The sequence below is a fragment of the Polypterus senegalus genome, chromosome 14, assembly GCF_016835505.1.
Source record: "Polypterus senegalus isolate Bchr_013 chromosome 14, ASM1683550v1, whole genome shotgun sequence".
Taxonomy (NCBI): domain Eukaryota; kingdom Metazoa; phylum Chordata; class Cladistia; order Polypteriformes; family Polypteridae; genus Polypterus; species Polypterus senegalus.
Window position 1 is genome coordinate 11,081,835 of NC_053167.1, and position 12,860 is coordinate 11,094,694.

The window sequence follows — 12,860 nt, forward strand, 5'->3', positions numbered from 1 at the left end:
GCTCTTCCTCGCCCTGTCTGCACAGGTTTTGCTCCACGTTACTTCCTCATCCTAAAGATCTGTGTCTGCATATCTGGGTTAGGTTAGTTGGTAATCCTGAATATCTGGGTGTGCATGTGAGTGGGCTATGAAAGCACTTGGCATCCTGCTCAGTGTTGGTTTCTGCCTTGCACTCAGTGCTATCCTGTATTACACATTTAATTTGTGATAATGCATTTTTATGCTCCAGAGCCTGGTGTATCCAGATATACACACACACACACACACGAGTATATGGATCCACTATGTATGGTTTATAATTTAATTTTGGTAAATGTTTTTGAGCTCAGTTGTTCGTTTACCAGTTTTATTAGCCAAGTAAATGCTTATTACTAGAAAGAAGACAAGGCCACGCAAACAGTGAAACCATTTCACCCTTTTTATTTGTGCACTGAACTTTCAATGACATTCACCTGAGTACCAAATGGAAGGAAGATTCGACTGTCCTCCTGATTTAAGTTAACTTTCTTAAATTGCATAATAAATGAAAAAGATACACATTTATAAAAATATGTTATTTCCTTAAATTTTTCAAATTCCATTTATATTAACATCAATTAAAAGGAAAAATATTCTGTATCTTAGATAGAAGGTCCAGTATGTTTTGTATCTAAAGGCATTTAGATATTAGTTGATTGTATTTGCTCTACTAGCTTTGCTATGCACCCACTTAAAGACGACCTGCTCCAATCCCGGCTCACACAAATCCACACTCTTGGACTATTCTGGTCCAGACACATTATTCACTGCCCCTCCATAGTACAATACCCATCAGCAAGGAGCTACCCTGATGGTCAAAGGGTGTTTGTAATAAAATAGGTGATTATTATCTGAATTCTAAGTTACCTATCAATTACATTTCATCACTTAACTGACTGGTTGAAGAGCCCATGGGCTGACTACATATGGCTAGAGTACACAAATAGACCACGATGCATTAATGGCTGGAGGCAGGAGGCTTGAAGAGGCCCACTTTCCGGAAGTAACGCACAATTAAAGGCACAGAGACGACAGTGATACTAATCCGCACGGGGGCAAACATCTTGTGAATAGCATAGGCCAGCACAAATGTACTGGTGCCTGCAGCCATCTTGGACTGGACCACACTCTCACTGAAGCCAATCTTAAACAGAAGAGACGTCATGTCAATGCCACTGTGAACAAAGTAAAGAGATGGAAATTAGAAATAAAGGATTTGCTTTTTTTTTCGGGTTAACACTGCTTATAGAAATTAATGGTGGAAACAACGTTAAATAGAGAACAAACAACGTTACAAAACGTCTAATCTGAAAGACAATCTTCTTTTCTTATCTCTTTACTAACTGCATTTCCTGTAACTTCATTCACCCTTTTTTCATGCAAATAAACCTACTGACTGTGTTGCTAAGAAACACTCAAATGACTTCCATGGGTCAATATATTTAGAATTTTATTATTTCTTTTTAAATGGTAAAATAGAAATGACTATTACCTATACACTGTGTGCAAAATTATTAGGCAAGTGATTATTTTGACCATATTATCATTTTTATGCATATATTCCAAGCTGTATAAACTTGAATGCTTATTGGATTTAAGCATATCAGGTGATGTGTATTTGTGTAGATAGGGAGGGTGTGGCCTAAGGAGATCAACACCCTATATCAGGGGTCCTCAATCACGGTGGTCCTGGAGAGCCGCAGTGGCTGCAGGTTTTTGCTCCAACCCAGTTGCTTAATAAAAAGCACTCATTGCTAAAGTAACACTTCTGCTTCACTTTAGTGATTTTGAGCCCTTATTGCTTCATTTTGTCTTAAACAGCTATTTTAATTGCTCCTTATTATCAATAACATGCAAATGACAAAAGAGAGAGCAGCATTTCTCCATTTAGCTTATTTACATTTACACCTGTGTGTATTTATCTGCACTAATGGGTTTAATTAAATACTTGGAAGAAAAATGAAGAGAAAAAAAGTGAAGGACTGAGAATTACTCGTCCATTTTAGCTTTCAAATCATTTGCATGATAGAAAGGGAAAGAAAATCTAGGATATGAGAATGACCTGACATAGCAGAGTTAATTTAATTTTTATAGCTTGTTAGTGCTTTATTGGCAAGAATTGCTTTCTAATTAAGCAACCAGGTCAGAACAAAAACCTGCAGCCACTGCGGCTCTCCAGGACTGGGATTGAGGACCCCTGCATGATTATTAGGCAGCTTGTTTTCCTCGGCCAAAATGACATTTAACTGACTCTGAAAAGTCAAAAATTGTAAAAAGTCTTTCAGAGGGATGCAGCACTCTTGAAATTGCTAAGATATTGTGGCGTGATCACAGAACCTTCGAACGTTTTGTTACAGATAGTCAACAGAGTCACAAGAGACGTGTCGAGAAAAGACGACGCAAATTAACTGCCAAAGATTTAAGAAGGGTCAAATATGAAGCTACCAGGAAACCCATTATCCTCCAGTGCTGCCATATTCCAGAACTGCAACTTAAGAGTGCCCAGACGTACAAGGTGTTCAGTCCTCAGAGACATGGCCAAGGTAAGGACAGCTGAAACCCGACCACCCCTGAACAAGTCATATAAGTTGAAACGTCAAGACTGGGCCATGAAATATCTGAAGACAGATTATTCAAAGATTTTATGGACTGATGAGATGAGAGTGACTCTTGACAGACTAGATTGATGGGCCTGTGGCTGGATCATTAATGGGCACTGAGCTCCACTTTGACTCAGATGCCAGCAAGGTGGAGGTGAGGTACTGGTATGGGCTGGTATTATAAAAGATGAGCTAGTTGGTCCTTTTTGGGTTGAAGATGGACTCAAAATCAACTCCCAACCCTACTGACGTTTTTTAGAAGACACTTTCTTCAAGCAGTGGTACAAGAAAAAGTCTGCATCTTTCAAGAAGACCGTGATTTTTATGCAGGACAATGCTATATCACATGCATTGAAGTACTCCACTGCGTGCCTAGCCAGTACAGGCCTTAAGGTTCAAAGAATAATGACATGGCTCTCTTCCTCACCTGACCTTAACTCTACTGAGAACTTGTGGGCCCTTCTTAAATGGAGATTTAAGGTGAAAGGAAAATAGTACACTTCTCTGAACAGTATCTGGGAGGCTGTGCTGGCTGCTGCACAAAAAGTTGATCAAGAAACTGACAGACTCTATGAATGGAAGACTTATGATTGTTATTGAAAAGAAGGGTCACCGTTTTTTTTTTTTTGGAAATGTCAGAAATGTTTCTTTGTAAATTTTGAGTTGCTTATTATTCTCACTTTAACAGATGAAAATAAACAATTGAGATGGTAAAATGTTAGTTTTTCCTTTAGTTGCGTAATAATTCTTCACACTAATACTTGCCTAATAATTGTGCATACATATGTATTCCTCTGAGAATGTTCACACTCACATTTCCTTTGTAAAACATTCAGGTTTATTAACATTTTGCATTGACTGATAGCACTGTATTTGCTCCATATTAAAATGAATCCTCAGAAATACAACTTGCCTAATAATTGTGCACACAGTGTATTAGATTATAGATTATAGAATATTTATTGGACCTTGGTACTTGTTCATTGCAGATTCTTTGATCTTTAAATACACAAATGTTTACTTCCCATACAGTTGTTTGTGTTTTGATTATACAAAATGCTTTGTTCCTCAGTCTCAACTTATGTTGACAACTTATCACAGACAGCCAAGCCAATCTTGAAGAGACAGTTCACATTCTCAATGTACAGCTGTTCAATGATAAACACGAGTGACTGTGAACCTGCCAAGATGACATAGCAGTATTTTTTTTTATTTGTTGTATTGTAATCATTCCATACAGATAGATCAATTTTTACAAAAAATAGGATTGAAAACAAATCAACCCAAACCCCACCCCTGAGAAAGACAGCATGGCCAGCGGAGTAAAACTTAAAACTGGTCAAAATACATAAATTGATGAGTTTAATAGGCGGATAAAAAAAAAGGAAAATGGGAAGAGAATCTGCTTCCTCAGTGCTTTAAGAGCTTATTGTAAAATATTATTGATTAGATCCTGCCAGGTTTTTAAAAAGTTCTGCACAGATCCTCTAAATGAGAATTTAATTTTTTACAATTTCAAATAGTATAAAACATCAGTTCCCCACTGACTTAAAAGAGGAGAGTTAGAATTTTTCCAGTTTAGCAAAATAAGTCTGAGTGCCAATAGTGTAGTGAAGGCAATCGCAGTGTGTTTGTCCTTCTTCGCTTTAAACCCATCTGGAAGAACACCAAACACAGCTGTTAATGGGTTAGGAGGGATTGTGAGACTCATTGAGATGAGTATGCACATTGTTTACAAGTGATTTTGGGCTATACTTCTAGGAAATGTATTCCAGGCTATGCAGGTTTACTGAATGACACTCTGACGCACATTTTTTAATTAGAGCTACAAATTCTCAGTCTGTCTGAAATCAGGGCTTTGATTGGGTCACCTTAATGCAATTAACTAATGCAAGTCTACAACATTAATACTACTGACCTGATAGATAGATAGATAGATAGATAGATAGATAGATAGATAGATAGATAGATAGATAGATAGATAGATAGATAGATAGATAGATAGATAGATAGATAGATAGATAGATAGATAGATAGATAGATAGAGATAGATTTGAAAGACACTATATAATAGATAGATAGATAGATAGATTTGAAAGACACTATATAATAGATAGATAGATAGATAGATAGATAGATAGATAGATAGATAGATAGATAGATAGATAGATAGATAGATTTGAAAGACACTATATAATAGATAGATAGATAGATAGATAGATAGATAGATAGATAGATAGATAGATAGATAGATAGATAGATACTTTATTAATCCCAATGGGGAATTCACAAAAATAACATTTTCTCCACAGGAGGGGAATTGAACTCGTATCTCTGAAGAACGGCAAGCCCACTGAACTCAGAGTGAGCGACTCTTACTGCTACACTACAGAAGCTGTCCATAATTAATAATTCATTGGCGTGTGGGGCTGTGTTACAATTCCAAAAAAGTTGGGACGTTGTTTAAAATGTAAATAAAAACAGAATGCAATGATTTGAAAATCTCATAAAGCCATATTTTATTCACAACAGAACCTAGAAAAAATAACAAATGTTGAAAGTAAGACATTTTACTATTTCAATAAAAATATTAGATCATTTTGAACTTGATGGCAGCAACACGTCTCAGAAAAGTTGGAACGGGAGCAACAAAAGACTGGAAAAGTAAGTAAGCTGGATGAACATTTTGCAAGTAATTAGGTTCATTGTCAACAGGTCAGTAACATGATTGGGTATACAAAAGCATCTTAGAGAGGCAGAGTCTCTCAGGAGTAAAGATGGGCAGAGGTCCACCAATCTGCAAAAAACTACATCTACAAATTGTGCAACAATTTCAGAATAATGTTCCTCAATATAAAATTGCGAAGACATTGAATATCTCATCATTTACAGTACATCATATCATCAAAAGATTCCAAGGCTCTGTACGCAAGGGACAAGACTGAAAAATCAATATTGGATGCCCGTAATGTTCGGGACCTCCGGTGGCACTGTGTTAAAAACAGGTCTGATTCTATCATGGAAATCACTGCAAGGGCTCAGGAACACTTCTGGAAATTACTATCTGTGAACACAGTTCATTGTGCCATCCACAAATGAAGGTGGGAAGAAGCAGCCATATGTGAACATGCACCAGAAATGTTACTATCTTCCCTAGGCCAAAGCTCATTTAAAATGGATTGAGGTAAAGTAGAAAACTGTTCCGAGGTCAGATAAATTGAAATTTTTAAATTTTTTTTTGGAAAACATGGATGCCACGTTCTCCAGACTAAAGAGGACAGGGACCATCCGGCTTGTAATCGTCTCTCTTTCAAAAACATCTTTGATGGTATGGGGGTGCATTAGTGCCTATGCAATTGGCATTTTGCACATATGGAAAGGCACCATCAATGCTAAAAGGTATATACAGAGCATCAAATGCTCCATCCAGACAACATCTTTATCAGGGAAGGCCTTGCATATTTCAGCACAACAATGCTAAAGTGCATATTGCAGCTAATAGAACAGCATGGCCTCATAGTACAAGAGTCTGGGTGCTGACCTGGCCTGCCTGCTGTCCAGACCTTTCAACATTTAAAAACATTTGGAGCAACATGAATTGAAAAATATAGCAAAGATGACCCAGGACTGTTGAACAGCTAGAATCCTATCTCAGACAAGAATGGAAAAACATTCTAGTCCAAAAAGTCCAGCACCTAGTCTCCTCAGTTCCCAGGTGTTTATGGACTTTCATTAAAAGAACAGGGGATGCTACACAGTGTTAAACATGAGACGTGTTGCTGCCATCAAATTCAAAATGACCTTATTCTTTTCTTAAAATGGTACATTTTCCCAGTTTATACATTTCATATGCTTTCTGTGTTCTGTTGTGAATAAAATATCTACCAATCCCATTTTTTTTTCCCTACACACCGTGTTCAGGGTTGTAGCATTGATAAATATGCCTCAAAACCTAGGAAGAGGTGTAAGGCAGCCCTGAAGAGGGCACCAGTCCATACCTAGACTAATCGCATCTGTCTATAGTCTTCTGTGAACTTAAGACACATGATTTTGTGAAGTGGGAGGAAAAAACTCACAAACACAGGGAAAATGGGCTGAAATCCAGACCATGACCTTGAGCTGAGAGGCAGTAGCACTAATAGCAGCACTACCATGCCTTCAATTTACTTATTTAGCACTGGAAGTTTGCACTTACTATACATTTTGAAAGTATTTTAAACATCATAATAGGACATAAAAAAACACTTTTTATAAATTACACACCCACTTAATTCATTCAGAATGACACCAACATATACCATAAATTGAATGCAACTTAGCCATCAAAATTAAAAAATTATGAAGAGCTCTTTCATACCTAAACCCCAATTGAACTAGAACTTTACAAATAATCAGATATGTTTACATGAACATATGCATCTAGGGGAAGTCTTCCTGTCATCTACCACAAAATCCAAACAATGAAGTCATCTCTCTGAAATATGCTCTATTGAGCTCATATCTGTGCACTTGGGCAGCAGGGATGAATGACCCATACTGGTTATCTTGCTCAGTGCAACCCCTGTCCTATTTAGGCTACTCAAATCATTCATACGTATGCAAGTCTCATCACATTCTTTCTAATTCCACATTGGACCTGCTCACCTTGACAGAGCCACGTAAAACATCCCGAGAGACAGCAAAGAGATTCCAATATGAAAAGTAACCCCTACTGCTCCATATTCCTTGAAAACTGTCTTCAGCTGTTGGGCCTTGCTTGGTTTCCCATTCATATCCGGACTTCCTTCAGGCTTATCCTGTGAGAAAAAAAAAAGGCTAATTGTGAAATGATGCAGTATTCACAGGGAGATACATAAGAACTTTTTCTGGGTGGAGTTGAGAAAGCTCTCATATTATCTGTGTACATTCTGTCCCTTGCTGTTCTGGCTTCTGTGCTGACTTAAAAGTCCGACTGAACAGAGAGGGTCTATATGTGTTAAAAGTGAGATATTAAATTCAGTTATTATTGAAATCAGGCTAATATTCTCTTTGAACCAGTGCACCTTCTCATGTGTTCATTTCACTGATCCAATCGCTTCTGTAATACCACTTTTTAAAACCTCAATGTAATTCAATTTTAATCACAAAACAGAGAGGGGTACTGTGCTTCCATTATCTCCTTAACAGTCCCATTTCCTGCCTCATTCGGCTGCCGCTTTTATTCCTAACTTAAAGTTACCAGCGCAGTCCCCCTTTTGTTCATTCTCTCTTCCGCACTTATTTCCCTTGATTTTTTTTTTTAACTTCTACCTATTCCGCCTGTTACGATCCCTACATTACCTGCAGATAGTGTCACTGCAAATATTATGCCCTTTGAACATTTTTTTACTATAAGATGCCAAAAGAGTTACGCAAGAAGCAGTCCTCTCAGAGTGTCCCATAATCTCCAAGCACTGAGTATTGCCGACTCGGTAACACATGCGATCCAGTGATACCCCAATTTCACTTTCCTTCGTGCCCAATTTCCACCCGCTGGTTTGCACTGCCTGGTTCCAATGAATTTCCTCGACCCTTTCTGATGCCCATTTTCTCGTGCGTCGCGATGACACGTACCTCGGCATTGCCCGGGCTCCTTATCTCTTGGCCCCTGTTGGTTGAGCCGGATAGTCTCGTTTGCAAGCTGTAGGTCGGCGGTGCCGTAGAAAGGAGATAAGGAGGCCGCGGCACGATTATGTGGGCGCAGGATATTCGTTTGAGGGAAGCCGCTGAAACTCGGTTAGTCGCCAGGCGGGATGTAGTATGCAAGCCACATACAAGCCTCTGAAACATTGCTGCGGCGGTGAAGTGTTACTATCCAGACTGAAGCAGCGCACAGCGGCCAAGGGCGGCACATCAGAGTGGGCTCTAAACTCGAGAAACCGCCTTCTCCGGAGCCACGTGATGCGGTGTTTACTCTACACAGGGTAGAAGTTTACAATGCAAGCTGCCAGACGCCGGCACTATGCCACGCCCACTGTTAAATATTTACCCCCTTTCCTCCAGTAAGAGGGATATTAGCCGCCACGCGGGCCATCACGAGTCCCTCTGTGTTGAATATTCATCAGCACTGGAGATTTTTTTTTTTTTTTAAAGCCGACTGATATGTTGTCACGTCATGTCTTTGTTGCATATTCTTTACCGCCTACAATCTCCACTGGCGGTCATGACAGCACACCCCGAAATTAATATTCATATCTCCTATTTATGATACTGTCCCAGGTGTCGTGTGAAACGTCAAGCTGCCTATTCAATATTATTCGTCTCCAACCTACCAAGTAAGCTTGACACTGCAAATGGGTGGATGCAAGTATCAAATTGTATGCAAGTATGCAAATAGCTGCAAGTACATGCAAATATATTATTTGCTCAGGCGCAAAAGAGGCCGTATAAAGCATGGCACAAAGAACGGAGCAAATATATTCAGAAACAACTACGAGCGAAAATGCAAGTACAGGAAAAATGCAAGGACATATGTACAGCAAATGCACAAAGACACATAAAACAACACAGCAGGTAAAGAAATCCGAGGCGGATGTAATAAAAAACGAAACTGTTATTTCTTAAATAGAGTCACTGAAGCACTTTTTTGGTATTGGTAATTATTAAAATGTGTGTATGTGTTTTAATCTGTACTACGATGCTAAACAGCGTCGTCAAGCGGAAGGATCTGGCATTGCTAGGGCTGACTCCAAAGTTTCAAGGTTTCATCCGTCCATTCTCAAACCAGCCTAATCCAGTTCAGGGGCGTCGAAGTCCGGATCCTAGGGAAAAAGAGGCGAGCGTGGCAAAGGCGAAAGTTATTAGGTTTTGGGAAAAAATACCCAGAGAATAAACGGGCGTTCATGAGAACGTGAAAATTACACACTGAAAGTGAACCCATTTTTCTACCGCTGTGTATTTACAAAAAATACGAAGTAAGGAAATCCATGTACAGTACTTTGTAGCAGTTGATGGTTATTTCCTGCCAGATCCCAAGAATAAGCCAGTGTAATGGGTGGACTGGGCCCTGTTCCCTTACCTGACTGAGGGCTACCATAACAAGCAATCAGGAAAGCAAATAGGATAGTCCCTGTTAAGTCGGGATGCTGGCATGAAGGGGCACAATGAGTGATGATATCCTGGGACTGGCAGTCCAGTTCTAATAGATGGAAATCTTTTACCTGGCTGGTAAGTCAGAATAGTGAATGGATGACTAGAATGATGAGGCATCCCGATCGGGGATGGTTAGCAGGTACTTTCTTCGTCAGGATGCTAGAAGAAATGAGAGACGGTGGGTGGCTGCTTGTCATGCTCAACTTGTCCACCCATGCATTGAGTAGCAGGGTTTCTTGTGGCAAGCCTTTCTATGGATGTCTGAATGGCAGCATAGACATTGTAATACCACAGGGTTGCCCTGTTGGATTCCTTGGGGGTCACCAGGAGGAGCTGCGTGGAGATTACATGTTCTCCCCGTGCTTGTGTGGGTTTCCTCTGGGTGCTCCTCCCATAGTCCAAAGACATGCAGGTTAGGTGAACTGGCAAAGCTAAGTTGGCCTTAGTGTGTGTTCACCTTGCGATGGACTGGCACCCTGTCCAGGGTTTGTTCCTGCCTTGTGCCCTATGCTGCCTGGGATAGGCTCCATCTTATTTGTGACCTTGCTCAGGTTGAAGTGGGTGGGAAAATGGATAGATGGATGGATGGATGATTAAAACATCAACAGCGGATGTATTATCTGTACAATTTTATAAAGCCATTACTGAAAGTTTGAGCACATTCTCTGTTGTTGCCTGGTCTGGTTCAGCAATGGTCTGCTCAAAAAATAAATTACTGCGTGTTTTGAGATCTGCTGAGAAAGTAATTGTCTGTGCTTTTCCATCTGTTGCAGACCTGTATACATCAAGCATCTTACAGTATGTCAAAAGGATCACTATGGACTCCTCTCATCCAGGTCATTACATGTCCCAAAAGCTCCAGTCTGGTAAATGCAGTAATTCAATTAAAACTAAAACTAACAGACATCTTCTTTCCCAGAGATGAAGCCTTTACATCTGCTTATTTGGCTGACACCTTTATCAAAGGAGACTTACAACATTTATGATACAGCCAGTAATGGTGTGCAGTGAATACACCTGACTTATAGTTTTCATCCACTTTCTTTCTTTGTACGTTTAGCATTTGTTTGCTCAGAGGTTGATGCGTTTGCTGCTTCCTGAGCAGCTCTTCTTTTCTTCACCCTAGCGGCCTGCTTTTTCTCTTCTTTCATTGGCATCTTTTCGCATTAAAACTGATTAAGTCGGTGTTTGTGTCGCAATTACTTAGTACATTTTCTTTAATTTTTCACTTAAGCTGGCACTTAAGTCTTCGATCTGCCTCAAGAATGATTTAAGATATGAAGAGGTAGGGGAAGTGATGGCGAAGGTGGTAATGATGAGAACGTCGCCCGTACACATGCACCGCACGGCTGCCCTGCTGGCCGCTGCCAAGAGTTGATTCTACAGTAAAATAAAAATAAAAAGAGAAATAACCTTGGAGATCAATCATCACCCCAAAAGCGGACAGCAGATGTCACGTAGTATATGTGTACCAAATGTCAGGTCAATATTTCAAACTGTTTGCGAGCTACAGGTGATTTAAAATCCTGGACAGACAGCCATGGCAGCTTATTATATGAGGAGATTGGTTACATTTCTTTTGATTTTCCAGATGGAGCTCAGGCACATCAAGTGAATCGCTCAGGGTCACACAATGTCAGTAGCAGGATTTGAAACCACAACCTCAGGGTTTGAAGTCCAAAGCCTTAACCGTTACACACACGGCCTGCCTGCCTGCCAGCTCTCATGAGGCAGTCAGTCATTTAGCCTCACCTACTTCTGTTCTTTTGTGTTTGAAGCTGTGAATGTGCATATGCACGCTATACATACACATGATTTCATTTACAGATTATTAACTTAGCTCTTTTATGACTATGCTACAACTGTTTATAGTGTGAATTGTTTAATTCTTATTTGTATGTGACATTGTGTTCTCATGCAAGCAGCTCCAAAGCTCCCAAGTTAAATAAATACCTGTTCATTAAGTACTGGCAAACAAAAGTGACTTTGATTCTGATTTGAAAATTGTCAAAAACTGGGATATTTAGAAAAAAAACTCGCACAATAAGAGAAAGAAGGAAAGTTAAAAATTTACAAATAGAAATGGACATGAGAAACATCTGTTTTCTAGTTCAGTTTATCTTGTCACAAGAGCGCAATCGCCTGTATAGCACTGTGTGCAAGGTGACGGGCAACCCTGGAGATGGTGGCACACTTGGTTACACTGAACCAGTGCACCAAACAAGCACTTGAGTGTGAGGAGAAAACTGGTCCCTTGAAAAATGAGAATTGAAAAATAATGAAAAAAAATGAAGAGATGAGAATGGATGAAGAAAACTAGAGGGGATAGATATTAACGGCAAAGAGGTTGTAACAGAAAGGGACGGAAAGTGAAAGAGCATATCAAGAAAGCTATGTGAAATATGTAATAAATATGCAAGATAATCAAAAAGTAAACAGAAAGCAGAGTGAAGTCTATCAGTTTCAAACAGAAGCCTAGCAAGAAGCTATGAAAAGACAAAAGATAGAAGGAAGAGAAATAAAAGAAGTTATTGTCAGGGAAGCAAACAATAAGTCATTCATTTGCCCTAATAGTGAACAGCACAAGCTTCATAATTAATACTCGTGACAGCAATATGGCAAAATAGAGTTTTAAAAACGTAACAGACTAATAAGAAAATATACACATGGAGTGGCATTCAGGAACAGTTAGGTATCATGGTTAACCTTTTTGAAATATGAGCATTTTTAAATATGATTTTACTTGTATTACAACTTTATTACTTTTGCAACAGTGAGTCATATTACAAATTGCAGTGATAACTGAGTGTACTGTAATTATATGTGTTAGAGTACATAAAATCCATGTTTGCACCTTACAGGTATATCATGTAGTTAAAACTGTAGCCCAAATAGGCTTGTGGTGTCTCACAAAAGTACAAAGACAATGTTTTGACTCAGATCAGTTCTTGCTGCTCTGTATAAGTTTTGTTTCAAGGTTATTTAACATTTTTATAGTCTCTTTGCAATGACTGTCATTGGGAATTCAATTTATCCTGTGAAGAATACACTTTCATCAGAAATACCCAAAAAAGACATAAATCACTTGCAACTAGTGCAGAATGCAGCTGCTAGAATCCTAACTGGGAAAAG

General features: G+C 39.2%; 1 protein-coding gene across 1 annotated transcript; it reads right to left on the reverse strand.

Moving 5' to 3' along the window:
• Positions 1-400: 400 nt before the first annotated feature.
• Positions 401-8,565, reverse strand: fam210b (family with sequence similarity 210 member B). The gene is made up of 3 exons (XM_039735396.1): positions 8,211-8,565; positions 7,263-7,414; positions 401-1,193 (listed from the first exon to the last, which is right to left on the reverse strand). The coding sequence occupies exons 1-3, from the start codon at positions 8,424-8,426 to the stop codon at positions 977-979; spliced, it is 585 nt and encodes a 194-aa protein (XP_039591330.1). The 5' UTR covers positions 8,427-8,565; the 3' UTR covers positions 401-976.
• Positions 8,566-12,860: the final 4,295 nt, after the last annotated feature.

Coding starts and splice junctions, on each gene's coding strand:
- fam210b (XM_039735396.1), bottom strand. CDS start 8,426: ATGTTTCAGAGGCTTGTATGTGGCTTGCATACTACATCCCGCCTGGCG. Junction 7,415..8,210: donor GGAGCCCGGGCAATGCCGAG/GTACGTGTCATC, acceptor TTTTTCTCACAG/GATAAGCCTGAAGGAAGTCC. Junction 1,194..7,262: donor TTTTACGTGGCTCTGTCAAG/GTGAGCAGGTCC, acceptor CTTTGTTCACAG/TGGCATTGACATGACGTCTC.